The sequence below is a fragment of the Beta vulgaris genome, chromosome 5 (assembly GCF_026745355.1).
Source record: "Beta vulgaris subsp. vulgaris cultivar EL10 chromosome 5, EL10.2, whole genome shotgun sequence".
In the NCBI taxonomy this organism is placed as follows: domain Eukaryota; kingdom Viridiplantae; phylum Streptophyta; class Magnoliopsida; order Caryophyllales; family Amaranthaceae; genus Beta; species Beta vulgaris.
This window is the reverse complement of record NC_079206.1, coordinates 23,382,764-23,399,767: the sequence shown is the minus strand read 5'-3', so window position 1 is coordinate 23,399,767 and position 17,004 is coordinate 23,382,764. Positions and strand designations below refer to the sequence as shown.

General features: G+C 32.8%; 1 protein-coding gene across 1 annotated transcript; it reads right to left on the bottom strand.

The window, feature by feature from the left end:
• Nucleotides 1–9,378: 9,378 nt before the first annotated feature.
• Nucleotides 9,379–13,635, bottom strand: LOC104893143 (probable serine/threonine-protein kinase PBL15). Its single transcript, XM_010679226.4, has 5 exons — nucleotides 12,704–13,635; nucleotides 11,025–11,160; nucleotides 10,514–10,650; nucleotides 10,206–10,329; nucleotides 9,379–9,993 (listed from the first exon to the last, which is right to left on the bottom strand). The coding sequence occupies exons 1-5, from the start codon at nucleotides 13,154–13,156 to the stop codon at nucleotides 9,560–9,562; spliced, it is 1,284 nt and encodes a 427-aa protein (XP_010677528.1). The 5' UTR covers nucleotides 13,157–13,635; the 3' UTR covers nucleotides 9,379–9,559.
• Between the last annotated feature and the right edge of the window lie 3,369 nt (nucleotides 13,636–17,004).

Below are 17,004 nucleotides of genomic sequence, written 5' to 3'. Positions count from 1 at the left end.
TAAGTGCTTTTCCATATTTTAACTTTTTTGTATAATTATAGATATTGACATATTCTGTACATAAAGTAGGAGAGATATAATAGATCATTTGGGTAACATTATATGTCTTACATACAAATTCATAATAATAATTTTAAATTCATGATAGAATAATGTATAAACAACCGAGTATACTTAAATCGGTACATTCTATACGATATAGTGAGATATTTATCATATTTTTAGAAATAAAATATAATAATATTTTAAAATTAGGAGCAAAATTGACAATAAATGGGCCTTAATCCATGTTAGGCATTAGGACAGAATATGACTTTCTACTTATACGATTATAAACTAAATCTAACAAAAAATAATAATATTAATTATATTATTGTACACGACGACATCTTGTCTATAGTACTTGGAATTTATTAAAATACCCAAAATTATGTTATAATTTATATGATGATTAGGACGTAGCATATTAGTTAATAAAATATTCCAGAATCAAAATGTACTACTTAATGGGAGGATTCAAGACTGGAAGGATGTATATACATACAAGGCATTGTTAATTTATGTGGCGGCCACAAATCAAAAATTATTTCAGCATATTGATAGAGTGTATTTCAGCATATTAATATTGTGTATTTCAGCATATTCTTAAAAGTGTGTGTCATATCTTAGCAGAAAACTCTTACTTTGCGCTATTTTTCTAAATGAGAATAGGGGAATTATCATTAATAAAACATCATATTGCACCTACAATAATACTAATAAAAGATAATCTAAAAAATTAATGTGAATGTTTCCAACCAAACTACTAATATAGATGCTTCGCGAACGTTGTCGTCATATGGTAATATTTCATATAGTTCTTTTTTGAGAAGAGAATGGGAGTCGGAGAGGATCGGGAGTAAGTGCGAACCAAGCAAAGAGTGAGTCAAAACTGAGTAAGTGAGAAACGAGATTCACGAAAAACATATAATAGGATAAAGTCATCTGAAAGAATGAATTAAGTGTCATATAGTTTTTTTGATCCGTTAAATAGGTTTCTTTAAGTCAATGGATCAATTATTGAAGACATGTCCCATAATTTGGAATATTTCTAAAATAATTTATAATAGGAATTACTAAAATAGATGATCATAGTTTCGATTATCGTGGTCAATTCCCAATAATATTATATTTTTTTTAATTGCCAAACTATAATAATTCGAATATAGTTGAAATTTAGAATCATATTGATGTTTTGTAGTTGCTTCATATTTTATTTAATATGTCTTTATATATGTTTTAAAAGTAAATATAGATTACTATGACATCATATTTTAAATAAATTTTTTAATATATAATTACTATTAGCATTAAGTATATTATGATCTAGAGTGATTTTAAGGTAATTTTAAAAAAATATGTAAGTATTTTTCCGTTTCTTTTTTTCTTCCTATTTCGATTGTTTGTGTTTTCCACTACATTTTTTTGACCTTAAATATACTTCATTCTCTATTGGTAAAAAAAACTATAATAATTGAATTTTAATAGAGTATTCAATGAGAATAATCAAACAAGATCCCACATAACCAACGTTATTAGGATCAGGGTCCTATTTTGGACCGTAGAATCATAAGATCCAGATCGGAATTTTAACAACAATGTACATGACTATATATTTCAAAATCTTTTTTTTGAAAAAAAGGTTGATAATATGTTCAACCATAATATCAACTACATTAGTCATTGAACGCACGGGAGTGATTTCCAGCTTTTTGAGCATTTTAATACATGATCACTGTAAAAAAAAATTACGAGCTAATATCACACCATATTTCTAAGAGATATATCTTAAAATCTAAAATTTATAAAACAAAAAATGATCAATGTGATCATGAATAATGGATTTAAAATTTACAAGTGCAACGAACTCATGGGTTGTAAGCTATAAGTCATAAGTCATACTTATTCAACTTATGGGTTGTAAGCCAGTTTCACCATATTCAATGTGATCAATACTAATTATTATATATAAGTTACAAGTCATAATTGTAATACTCACGAATCGTAATCCAATTTAAATTATTCTGAATTAATTTCATGATATTGTACGATAATTTAAATTTACATTTTTTTTATTCTTTCAACTTTATATACATGCATTCTAATAATGATGCATTTAATAGATTTGGAAAAAACTACTTAACAAATTAAAAAAGTTACGTGCATTATGGACGAAAGACACGTTTTCAGCCATGGTCAAATTTATGTTGCCTTTTCCAGAGTGGCGAGCGAAAAATGGTATGAACTTTCTTCCGTTTGATAAAGAACACGGTGTGCGCACAAGTACAACAAATGTAGTTTATAAGGAAGTCTTTGAAAGTGTATAAATTGATTTGAAAATTACATTTGTAATTATTGTTCTTCAACCAATCTTACTTTATGATTTTATAATTTTGCGTAATACGGGAAGTCAAGTGATTGTTATTGTGTGACTTCTAAAATATACTCCATAATAAAGCCAAAAATACTCCTGTGCATTACGCACAACAGCACAGATCATAAAACTTGTTCATCTATAAAATAGAACTAAATCAAACAATAACCTCATCTGGAATATTTTTTGTGCACTGAAAAGAGGATATTTCTGTATGCATTTATTTCTTGATCATTAAGAATATTGGCTCTTATTTTTTCATAACTAGGAAAATTTTAGAGAGAGAAACTCTCTCCTCTCTCTAAAAAAAAAGAGCATGCACATTTTCTACTATTCCATGATTTGAACCTCAGTTTATACGGAAGCCATGGCAAAAGGTTCAAAGAAAGGTAATGGTGGATTGAAGAAGAATAAGCAGAGTAAGGGGACAAATCCTCAAACTGTGGATGCGAAAAAGATGAAGAGTGTTAATGACATTCAAGAATCGTCTGCTCTGAGCTAGACATCGGAGGCGGATGATGAAGATTCGATTGCATCACTTAATGATCAATTATCCTGGCATGATAGGGAGAATTTTTCAGCAGAGGCATCGCAATTTCAGAATTGGATTACCTCTGAGGAGACTAGTAGGAAGGGGTTTGGTTACGCCTTCGCCATTGCCGATGCAGTAATTGAATCAGAACTCAGGTACTAATCCTAATTGGACATCTTCGTTGTTTGAGAATATAAGAGATGAGGGATTGAATTTGGATTTAGAGAAGAATGTTGATAATAATGCTAATTCTGATGAATGTGTGAAAATTACTATGGATGACATACAACCTGAGATTGAGTACCGGAATTCAGCTATAGTGTGCTATATTCTAGGTTGTAAATCGCCTTTTAGGATTGTTAATGGATTTATTCGGAGGATTTGGGGGAAATATGGAATTGAGAAGGTAGCTATGCTGGAGAACAGAGTGTTCATGGTAAGATTTCGATTAGTAGAAGGAAAAATGAAGGCATGAGATGGAGGTCCAATTTTATATAACGGGAAACTATCATTGTAAAGAATTGGTCACCTGATCTAGACTTGAGTAGCAAAAGTGTGAAGGTAGTTCCTACATGGATTCGCCTGCCAGGTTTGCATCTGAAGTACTGGGGTCAAATTGTGCTGAATAAAATAGCAGGTATCATTGGGAAGCCTATAAGGACTGATAGAGCTACGCCTCAGAAGGACATTTTAGAATATGCTCGAATATTGGTGGACGTAAAGTTGGATTAAGAATTCCCAGATGAGGTGAAATTCATGAATGAAAAAGGAGAGATGCAATCATAGAAAGTGAAATATGAGTGCAAACCTATTTTTGTTCAGATTGCAGGGGGATAGGGCATACTATGTAGCAATGTAGATAGAAGAAACATGAAATTGCTCAGAGAAATGTGATGCCAAGGAAGGTTTGGAAAGTCAACGTGGGTGTGAGCGAGTACTAAGGATGGGGGCAGTGAACAGATACAAGAGCCTGGAAACAATATGAGCATCATGGCTAATATTGCAGCTTCCATTCATGCAATGCAAAATGATAATACAGAGGGCAGTTCAGGTAATGATAATGAGAGTATTGAGGCACAAATTAAGAAACAGCCAGATGGTCAGGAGGATATCAATATGCAAGTGAAGGGGCACAAGCAGTTGTAGTACAGGAGCATTGTGCAACACAACGAGGGGGTGTGGTGGTTACCCTTCCTCATGGATAGGATAGGGAATTGGAATGTGAGAGGACTGAATAACCATACAAACATAATGAGATTAAATGATTCTTGAACCATAACTTTATAGGGATATTTTCTCTTCTTGAAACCAAGGTGAAGGCTGTCAACTTCCCTAAGGTATTTGCTGGTGTCTGTTCTAATTGGAGTATGGTGACAAACTTACAACATAACATAGGGGGGAGGATCTGGATAATTTGGCAGCCTGGGAGGTTTTATGTGGATATTCTTGAGTGTGATGCACATTATATTCACTGCAAGATCACTCATAGTGCTACAGGGAAAATGTTTCATTGGGCAGTGGTGTATGGATTTAATGAGGCGGGGGAGAGAAGACATCTTTGGGGAATTTGGTGAGAATTAGGGGTACTATGATAGGTTCCTAGATAGTTGGAGGAGATTTTAATAGTGTACTTAACCTCCATAGGAGAATAGGGTCTACAGTCACTCTGGAGGAGGTTGATGATTTCAGACAATGCCTAAGAGCATGTGAAATGAATGATTTGAGTTTTATTGGACCTGCTTTTTCATGGTCTAATAAACAAGAAGGATAAAGTAGGGTATGTTCGAAAATTGATAGAGTCATTGGGAATGATGCATGGATAAATGATTTTCCTAATGCTCACATCACATTTCTCTCTAAGGGGTGTTTAGATCATACATACTCCATGTGTGATTAATTTGGATAGCATGATGAGTTCAAGGGCTAAACCTTTTTTATTCTTTAATATGTGGACTGAGGACAATGAGTTCATGCCAAAGGTGCAAAAAGTGTGGCATGAGGATGTGAGAGGGGTTAAAATGTATAAGGTGATTCATAAATTGAAAAGACTGAAAGGAGTGTTAAAGAAGCTGAATAGAAATAAATTCTCTGATGTGGAGAATGTTGCAGACAGTGCATACAAAAAAATTGCTTGATTTGCAAAATCAAGTTCCGCATAACCCTCATAGAAAGGATATAGAAGCTCATAATGATTATGGTGTGATCAATAAAGCTAGAATGAACTTTTTGAAACAGAAGGTGAAGCAACAGTGGGTAAAAGGTGTTGATGCAAACACTGCCTATTTCGATGCTTGTTTTAAGATGAGAAGGGACCAAAATCACATTTACAGAATTAAGAACATGAGAAGTGATCGGCAAGATGATCCTGCAGACATTGATAAGGCATTTCTAGAATATTATGAGATGTTGTTGGGGAATGCTGATGACTCTACTGGCTATGTTAGTAACACAATTATCAATGAAGGAGTTGTGCTGTCTGAAGAGCATCAGAGGGAAATTTGTCAAGAGTTTACTGATGAAGATGTGTGACAAGCTTTGTATGAAATAGAGGACAGCAAGGCTCCTGGGCCTGATGGTTACAACATCTGTTTTTTCAAGGAGGTATGGGGTTGCATTGGCCCTGACATCATAGATGCAGTCTTAGAATTTTTCCACTATGATATGGTAAGATTCTTAAACAGATCAATGCTACAACTCTATGTTTGATTCCTAAGTGTCATCAGCCTGAAGATGTGACTCACTTCAGACCTATTGCATGCTGCAATGTCTTGTACAAAATCATTTTAAAAATGATTTCTTCAAGGCTGAAAAGAATACTTCTTGAAATTATTGACCCTGCTCAAAGTGCATTTGTTGAGAATAGGGTCATAATGCACAACATAATAGTGTGTCAGGATATGCTAAAGCATTATAAAAGGAAGAATAGAGCAGCAAGATGCACTCTGAAAATTGATATCAAGAAAGCATATGACTCAGTCAATTGGCAATTCATTAGGAACTTATTAAAGGCAATGAAATTTTCCTTGAAATTGTGAATTGGATAATGACTTGCTTGACTACACCATCTTTCTCTCTCAGCATCAATGGAGGGCTTATTGATTTTTTAAAGGGAAAAAAGGGCTGAGACAAGGAGATTATGTTTCTCCTATGGTGTTTGTCTTAGTCATGGAGTATTTCACAAGGATTTTGAAGAAAATGAGTTAGAAAAATAGCTTCCAGTACCACTACAAATGTGAACAGATGAAATTGACACATCTTATGTTTGCAGATGACTTAATTTTGTTTTGCAAAGGTGATGTGCAATCTGTAAACTTATTTGTGAGAGCACTCAATACCTTCTTTCAAGCTTCAGGGCTACATGTGAATAGAGACAAGTCTGCAGTGTATATTGGTAATGTTCATAAAGATATGCAAAGGAGAATCCTTCAAGTGTCAGGCTTCCAGAGAGGTGCATTCCCATTTAGATACTTTGGGATTCCAATTACTACCAAGAGAATTGCTAAAGCTGGCTGTGACATGCTAGTACATAGAATGCTGAGAATAATACTTTGCTGGAGCTCAAGACACTTGTCCTATGCTGCAAGAATAGTACTAGTAAACTCTGTCCTACTAAGTATACATACTTACTACGCTCAGGCGTTTATGCTGCCAAAGAATGTGTTAGATAGAATTTTGCAAATTTGCAAATGATTCCTATGGGATGGAAAGATAATATTGAATAGACCTCCCCTTGTTGCTTGGAGTTGGGTAAGTAGAACAAAAAAAAAAAAACAGGAGGTCTAGGAGTGAGGGAATGTCACACATGAAACATTGCTGCAATAGGAAAGTATGTTTGGCAGATTGCTCAAAAGGAGGATTTGCTTTGGATTAAATGGGTTCATCATGTATATATCAGAGAATAGTATTGGTGGGACTATAAACCCCCACCTACATCTAGCTGGGTATGGACGTTGATTTGTAAGGTAAAAGAGGTATTGAAACCTGCTACACAAATAATAGATGGCTAGATGGTGGGAAGAACTACACAGCTAAAGAAGAGTACAAGTGGCTTACAAATCAAAGAGATAAGGTTACCTTGGTATCATTGGATGTGGAGTATTGCTAACCAACCCATACATTTCTTTATTAGCTGGCTTGTTGCACTCAACAAGCTTAGAATTAGAGTACAACTAGCTAAATCAAACATATGTCAAGATACTGAGTACTTAATCTGTGGTAATGAGACAGAAGAATGTGCACATCTGTTTTTTAGATGTGTGTATAGTAACAAGATATGCAAAGTTATCATGAATTGGTTGGGGATGCAATGCTACAGCAATGAAAACATCTTCTCTTCCTGGAAACGATGGGGAAAGAAATACAGAAGCAAGAACAGAAAAAAGGTGTGTTATGCTGCTCTTGCAGCTACAATATATCATACATGGAGGGTTAGAAATCATGTTTTGTGGGAGAATGCATTGTATAGACCTGAAATTATGGTTAAATGTATAAAAAATGATATCTGTACTCAACTAAAAGTGAGTGCTGCAAATCAGTGGCCTGTCACTGAAAAAGAGTGGTTTTGTAGACTAAGTGAGTATGTAGTTGAGGTGTGCAGTGATGGTAGCTAGTTGTTATGGGAGGAGGTGACGGTCAGTTTGGCCTGGACATTGTAGGCTTTGTTTGTATGGTGGTGTTATAATGCTCATTTGGTAATATAAATTTACATTTTACCAAAAAAAAAATATTGGCTCTTACCATTACTTATGACTTATAATATGTTTTTATTCAGGCGCACCATAAGCTAGATGACTTGATTTTTGCTTTCTGAAGCATAAATCACATTAGGAGAGCTTATATATTAAGGTAGCAGGTATGGTCAATAATGTGAATGTGAATCAAGATGTAATAAGCTCGTTGGTCAACATATTTTAACAAATAATTAATTTGCTCATATATGTAGTAGAAACGTGTGACCTGCATATATAGCTTTCCACATTTGCTGATAATAGCTTTCCAATTTAACATGAAACTAGTATTTTATCCCGGGCGATGCCCTGGGTCAGTTATAATTATTAAATATATAATTTATAAATTTCATATCTGATTCTATTAGCTTTTCGTAATATTTTGTCTAGTACGAAACTGAAAAATGGACGTTATGACATGATAAGTTGTTCAAAAAAATTCTGAGGAATTGGGAATAAAAATAACAGTTTCAATGTGATTCGCGTAAACAAATGTTATTACTTAATAAAAGGGTTAAAGATCAAAAAGCTTATCTACATGATTTTATAATTACATATAATTATGCGACTTTATTATGTTTTACTTTGAAACTTTAAGCATTGAAATTGTATTGGATTAATGGTTAAACTCTCACATTTCATTTCAATGGTCGTGTGTTCAAATCCTAGTAACTAGTTCCTTTGATAGGAACGCCGTCATGTGTATTTGTCTATTTGCTAAGGTTGGTGATGAGATTCTTCTAATCTAGTGAGGTAAATGTATAAATTAGTTTCATAAATAAGTGAACAACTAAGCAGACTCTTTATAAATGGTGCATTAAAGATAATGAAATAATGAATGTTATTAATTAAGTTCCACTAGACGATAATCTCAGTTCAATTAGTTCCAAGCTTGTACGTACAACTAGCAACAGATGTGGAGGAGTATAGCCTATAGGGATTAAGGGAGAAGCGATGCTAGCATTTACATTAGAGTTCAACCCAACCGCTAAAGACTCACTATTTTTTTTTTAGTAAGGTTCTATACTTCTATTGCAATTTTCTTTTATTACTTTCGCAAAGTTAAGCCATTACATGATTTATATCATATCTCAAAATTTGATCGGTAACTTTGTTATGGGCTGGTAGTTAAGAACTCTTCCGGAAACAAAGGTCATGAGAATAATCCTCACCAACAGCGTTTGAAGGGTTTAGGTATATTATACAAATATATGCACTCGGAATTACAATCTAAAAAGTGGAATAAAATAGCTAATTATTTTATAACCTAGGAGTGTCAATCCGAAACTTTGAATATTTTGTACATATATGCATCACTTTAAATCTTTCAGGTCTCCAAACACCAACCCGATCGAGTCCTTTCTTCCACTTCTCTTGCTAATATTTTTTTCTTTAGACCTATACATCCTATATTAATGTATATATCACTTTTGAATTTTAAACTACGAATAGGTCGTTTTTGGTGATAAATAAATTTCTTATCTGGTAATATTGGTAATCAAGGTTGAATGATGTTATAATCAGATTTCAAACTCCTAATATCTTTATTGGATCTAGTGGTACCTAAACGTTATCGGATGCGAGTATTGACATTGGTTCAGATACTCACTGATATACAATCCTATAGTAGTATGTATATAGGTTGATTTAGGATTTCGCATGAGGGCATCAATAAAATCCATCTTACCAATATTTATACATAAAAATTCATGCACTAACCTTTCTTTCATTCATACTAGTTTATCACACTTAAAATATATACATATATGGCAATCATTACATATCATGCCTTAATACTTTTTCCCGTAATATTGGCCTTTCGCTAATAGGCTATCATGACATGGATCTCACTTTCTATGTACTACATAATTGCATTTTACCAACATATCATTTTTTCCGAATTGGTGCAACAGGTGAGGGCTTACAAGAATTTCTTCCTTTATTATAAACTCCATTGAGTCTACTTGATTTTGTAGTTGGTGGTGGCCATAACCCACAAGTAATTGCCATGTCCTTATAATTTTGCAACCCTTCAAGTGTCTGAACAACCATGGGCATCTTAGGCCTGTCCTTAGGGTTTACACTCACACATTGTAGAGCCAATTGAGCCATCTCCTTTGCCCCCTTCACTGAGTATTGCCCTCCAAGCCTTGGGTCTATTATATACCTTAGCTTCCTGCTGCTAGACAAGTATGGCCTCGTCCAATCAACTAGGTGTTGCTCTCCCTTTGGTCTCGATTTTTCCATTGATCGCCTTCCTGTGAGTAGTTCTAGTAATACAACCCCAAAGCTATAGACATCACTCTTAGTCGTCAAATGACCTATATCATAAACATAATTGTCAAGAGCGTTCCTATATATATATATATACTTCATAAACAAGAATTAAATGAAAGAGATTTTGACTTGATTGATTGCTTGTTGGAACTTGATTTGCCATATTGAGTTTTTGCTACAAAATTTTCTCTACTTTTTTGTTTGGTATACCAATTTTGATGTAATAAAGATGAGAATATAAACAATGGAACATTACCAGTTGAAACATACTCCGGAGCAGCATAACCATAGGTCCCCATAACCCGAGTGGTGACATGCGTATCAGAACCTTCAGGGCCCATTTTTGCTAGCCCAAAATCAGACAATTTAGCAGTGAAATCCTAAAACCAAAAATGTAACATTATTAGCACCAAACGTATATTAGGAACTAAAGAAAACAAATGGTATGCTCATATGTATGATGTATCTCCTTTATTTAATTTACATCAAACTAGTCTCCTAGAAGCTCAATCCACAATAGTTAGAAATTTAGAAATTGCAAAGTCAGAAAGAGGAGAGATCTACAGAGTCAAGTAGGATATTGGAGGTCTTAAAGTCACGGTATATGACTATTGTCTCTGCTCCATGCAAAAAGGCAAGACCCTTGGCTGCTCCTACTGCTATCTTTAGCCTTGTTCCCCATGGTATTGATAAGGAAAGTCCTGCCATTCATTAGCAAAATCAATAATAATAATAACAATCCACTTTTTTTTTTTTTTTAAGGAAGGTTTGTTCCAATTTGACTTTTACCATTACATATAAATACGAAGTATTATGTAAATATTATCTTACTTGCTTAATGTATACCAATTTTAATAATTTTTACTAGTAAATATTCCATAAACGATATTAATATGGTGTCAAACATGATATCTTAGATATATTAACTATTAAAACTTTGAGAGGTGGTATCCAAAATTTGAGATTATATCCCGCCTACAATATACAACCCAATTTATTATGGTATATAATTTAGGGCAACAACAAAAATAGTAATCCTTCATTATAAAAAAAACCCAACAATAATAATTCTTACTCTTGAAGAGATGGTTTTCAAGGCTTCCTTTTGGCATGAATTCATAGACAAGGAGACGCTCTTCATCTTCACAGCAATATCCAATCAACTTTACCAGATTTTTGTGCCTTAGCTGCCCCAGGAATATCACCTCAGACTGCCCCACCATAAAATCCAGTTAGTAAATTCTTTCATCAAACTCAACCACCAAAATTATGAAGTGGGTACCGTTATTTAATACCTTACCCTTCCAAACGAATAATTGATTATTGCCCATTTCATTTTCTTATTCTAACTTAAAAACTTTTAATCTTTAATCTCCTTTAAAAAAAATCTTTAATCTTTTAAAAAAGGTATCAATGTATTAATATTACTGGTCCCCTTATAATATTAATGAATCAACCACTTATTCTAACTACTTGTAACAATCACGTAAAAATTTCATGGGTCAATAGCTCAAAGAGTCACCAAGGTTGAACAATGAAGCTCAAAAGTCAAAGTATTTTTCAGGAGAAAATCACTAAATTAAGACAAGCAAATAATTTTAACTTTCTATTAGGAATATGTTTTGAAGATTAGTACCAATATTATATTACTAATCAAAAATTATTAAAAGAGATGGGCTAATTTTAATATAAATGTAGACTTACTTACTAAATAGATTAAACTAGTCACCGAAAGAAATTAAACTAGTCACTATTGGGTTAATTTTCTTTTTAAAATTGGGCTTATGATTGCCTAATTTTAATTTAAAAGCAGACGGTTTCTTACAAGACAAACTCATTACTAATAAGTAATTACTTTACAATACAAATATATATATATATGAACCACTTGATTCAACTCCTTAAACTATTGATGAGTCATCCCTACAATGTATTAGGCTAATGCATATCCTTATTTGGTGAGTGATGAATTGTTATGGGGACCAATTTGTGTTGGAAATAATGATCTATGTGTACCATGCACACATATCATTGCGATAATTAGAGAGTTCATGATCTAACCAATTTTTGACAATATTAGCAATACGATTATAACAAATTGTTAGATTAGTAAAAATTTGTAGTCTATATTATTTAAGGCCATGATCTAACCAATTTTTGACAATATTAGCAATACGATTATAACAAATTGTTAGATTAGTAAAAATTTGTAGTCTATGTCATGAGTTCATGCTTAATTTTATTATCTACACTTTTAATAATAATAATAATAATCAGAGGGGTAGATGAGGGTGTGCAAGGAGCTCAGCAGCACAGGGCCCCCAAAATTATAAAGGCCCCAAAATATATTATTTTGAAAATTTTACTTCATATTTGAAGAAATCTCCCTTGTTTTCCATCCTTAATAAATTTATCAATGATTTATCTTTAGATTTTCAACTTTCCATCTTTAGAACTTTAACCTTCCATCTTTATTTTCTATAAATTTAGGGGGCCAATTTTCATGTTAGAACCGGGGCCACAAAATCTTCAAGACGGCCCTGATAATAATAATATAAATAAATGTGCTTATTTTCAAAACAAAATAAAAACGTAATCCATTGTTATTTGTCGTCTATATTTATAATGACACCATATCTCAAAGAGTCAACAAAGTTGACCAAAAACTCTCATGTCAAACTATGTAAAACAATAAACAGTAAATTGATGAATAAGACAAGCAAATAAAGTAGTAAAAAACGTTGAACAACTTACTAGCCATTCCCTGTGTCCTTGCAGCCCTTCAATATCCAAATGCTTGACAGCAACAGCCTGAGCTTTCAACCCACACTTAAAATTTTCATCAACATACCCTTTATGCACCTTCCCAAACCCACCTGCCCCAAGCAAAAAACTCCTACAAAAATTATGAGTTATAGCCCTCAGTTCACTCAACTGAAAATCAACTAAATCTGGCCCGAATGACTGAGCCAAGTCCTCGTTTATCCGCTGCGATGAACAGCTGCTGAGGTTGCTCAGGTGCCCAGAATACGCCAGCCTTCGAAACGAAGGCAATGGTGCAATGTTCTTCGACATGAGCTCGGAGCTTCGAGACTTTTTACTGAAGTTTATCCCTAAGATTACGGAGTCATCCACTGAACAACACTTTGTTGTCATAGGTTTCCATGGTTTTTCAGTTTTTCTTGCACCTTCTATTTCCTTTGTCATGAAGAAAAATATTATTTCAAGAGAGAAGAAAATAAGATGGGAGGATGATCATCAAAGTTTTGGTTAGCTAGGTTAGGTTGAAATGAAGCATATGAGCTTTGTTTTAGTTATGTTATTATAAGAACAAAGGTGTTTGAGTTTCCTTTTTGAAAAGAAATAAAAAATTGGGAGGTGATTTGATACACTTTCTACAACTACTCCAACAACTCTACTAATTTTGCTAAGTTTTTTTGTAAGCTATTGGAAAGATGTTTGATGCTTTATTTTCATGCAAATGAGGCCAAAAGTTGTTTTTGAAGGGTTTATGGTTTTTTATAGCAAGATCCAAAATGAAGTTACCTAATCAACTTGAGTGGTTTTGATCACCCACCAATGAGATTGTTAGAATAGGATTATCTTTTGTATGATGTAGGTTACATTTTGGACAATTATATCAATATGTGACGTATAGTATAATCTTGCTTCTTTAGTATAAACAAAAAAAATATGTTGTGAAAGACTTGTGATCATTTATTTTGTAGCTATATTATTAGTGGAGACTAATATGTATCATGATGCAAAAATTAAGGTAGTTTATTGCTATATTTGAATTAGTGACGTTCATTGTTATGAATTTCAAACCTTGATGATTAGGGATTTGTACTTGTTCATACAGATTAAATTAAAGTCAATGATTGAACCTAATCCAAAGATATTTTTTTTAAGGAGGTAAAATTTAGGGTGATGAAATACAAATGATAAAAACAAAGGAAGACCACATAATGTCACTTTATTTAATAGCAATGACTAATGAGCAGATATCTTAGGTTATAGTGTGAGTTCAAATTCTTAATTTTCAATTGATGCAACACTTCTATATAAATTCAAGTTGAGTCTCAAACTTATTCTTTATGTAATTTTCAAATTCAACTTATCTTAAACTCAAATAATTTTAAGAATTGCAACAAAGTAAACAGTGATATTTTTCTACTAAGTTTTTATTATTTCTTTTGAACTTCTCGCCAATACTGTACGATCACTACTAATTTTAATTAAAATTTTATAACATACGCGTAAATGGAAATAGTTAAAACAATGTTAAGAATTTAAGATTAGACCTTAAATGTTATAAGTTCTTATCTTGATAAGACTCTCTCTATAACAAGATTAGTCATTGAATTAAGACATAGAAAAGAAGAAGAAAGGAATAAGAAAGAAAGAAAGAAAGAGACAAAGGTGCGTCAGCTAGCTTTGTTAAGATATTTGTCAAGGATAAGATCATTAGTGACGCTTGACGATAGTACAAAATCGTGCTTCCTGCTCCACTATTTATCCTTAAGTATCCATACAATTTCCATAAATGTCCTACGTCAACATTGGTTTGGTGGCACTTAATTGTAGAGGTGTCAATTCAGTTTAACAGTTCAGTTATGGTTATAACTAAATAGTTCAGTTCATATCAGTTCAGTTTATACCAGTTAAAATAATTAGCAGTTCAATTCAGTTAATAAACTTTTCAGTTCAGTTAACAAACTTTTCAGTTCAGTTTAATTCAGTTTTTTTCCTTTCCATTTTCAGTTCAGTTCAGCTGCAGTTTAAAACCAGTTTTATCCAAACAGTGAAACTAACCAACGGTTGAATCTATAACAATTAAAATATATTCCGATTATTTCAATTTTGTTTCGTTTTATTTCAGTTATTGACGAAAAGCACATAAGTTCGACAATAATCACATTGGTTCGGGTAAAAGTTAATCACATTATTGTATTTGTTCGGGAAAAATTGAACTTCATATCGGATTTTGGCCAAGTGTTTTTTCGGGTCCGGTAAAAATTAAAGCAACAAATAAGTGTAGTCTGCATTTCCGCAATTGCCTCGAAAAAAAATAGTTGTACTTCATTAAAACGTATATGAAAGTGACATCGGTAAATATGTATTTTATTACTGATATATTCGATAATTTGGAATAAGAAAAATTTATATAAGTCGATATTCAAACTTTTAGTTGTAAGCAAATCATATCATATTTAGTTAAAGAGGACGTCTCATATCAGCATAAATTCTTATAAACTTTCTCGAAAGACGAGTTAGATATTTTTAAAAAAGCTGATTATATTAATGTCTTACTTTAACTATAAGTGCTTACTATAAGTTTATAACTATAATAGTCATTGAGGCTATATGCATCTGAACACTGGAAAACATATAATCGACGTAAAATAATTTAATATTATATCATATCAAGGTATCTATCTGTGACGGTAAAGTAATTGAAAATAACTTTGCTTAAATTATAGTAACATTAAGTTGTATGTATCCATCTTGATTTTAAAACATAATATTTGAGTGAACCAAATTGATATTGGATTACAACGAATCTCGAACTACGACGAATAATTTTATGAACTAACTATGCAGTCTTACTAAATGAATTAAACTAGCCACTAAAGAGATTAAACTAGTCACTAAATGGATTAAAAAATGTGAGAACCAAATGTATTGAACTGGTCACTAATTAGATTCATTGTATTAACAAAGATGGTTTGTTCTCTTCTTAATATTGAGATTGGACCGTTGTCTAATTTAAAATTAAAAGCATTTTGTCTCTTACAAGACCAACTGATTGAAGATAACACTGCTCCATTACGATATCGAAAATAATATTGAAGTGAAATAAGTTAGTATAAGGTTATTAGATATTGTATCAATGTGAAACGATAACCTAAATCAAGATAAGAACACCCCAATGTAGTTAATCGCTTACAAGTTACAATTATTTTAAATTTCAAATATCTAATTTAACTGAAACAAGTTGATACTAGACTATATAATACATAAATGTAAGCTTACAAGGTAACTGAAAAAGGCAATGATCTATCAAAATGAACCTTGGTTAAGCTTTATGCCTTGCAAATATAAAACATGTTAGGGTTGGTCTAAATGAAGTTAGAGAGAGAAGCTCTATTACCTTCTCTCTAGAATTTCAAATTTCCCGCGAAGTAACATCGATCATTCAGCTTGAACTGAAGCTATGGCAATTGGTAGTAACTCAAAGGGAAATGGCCAGCAATCTAAGAGTGATAGAGGAAGGCAATTGATTCGCAATAAAAGTAAGGCAAGATCGATGAGAGAGAAATTGCTAATTCCACCATTAGAGTGGTCTGAAGATTCGGAATCAGATTGTTCGTTTCATGAACGAGTTCATCAACGATCAATTGATGCTAGGAAGGCGGTTGATGAAACACTGAATCAATGGATTACTTCAATTAGACGTCTGATAAAAGAACCTATAACAACTGAAAAGGGTGAGCGATGGAGTAATACTTTGTTCCATATATTGAGAAATGAAGGACTAAACATGGAAGGTATGAAATCGAACTGTAACGAAGTGATTAAAATTACAAATGATGATATTTCTAAGGAGATTAATTTCTGGAATTCGGCGATTTCTTGCTATATTGTTGGTGCTAAACCTCCTTATCATGTAATCTGTACGTATGCAAGGAGAATTTGGGGAAAATTCAATATAGACAAAATTGTTGTAAGGCCAAATGGTGTTTTCCTGATTAGATTTAAAACTGTTGTTGATAAAATCAAGGCATTAGAACTGGATCATGTGATGTTTGATTGGAAACTAGCGGTGGTGAAGGAATGCACTGTAGGCCTCAATCTAGATTGTATGAACACAGACGTGGTTCCAATTTGGGTGCAATTACCTGGTTTACATATTAAGTACTCGGGAGCGAATACCTTGATGAAATTGACTAGCAAAATAGGGAAGCCTACTAAAACTGATAAAGTCACTGCTCCGAAAGAAAGATTGGATGCTGCAAGAGTTATGGTTGAGGTCAAATTTGGTGATGAATTCC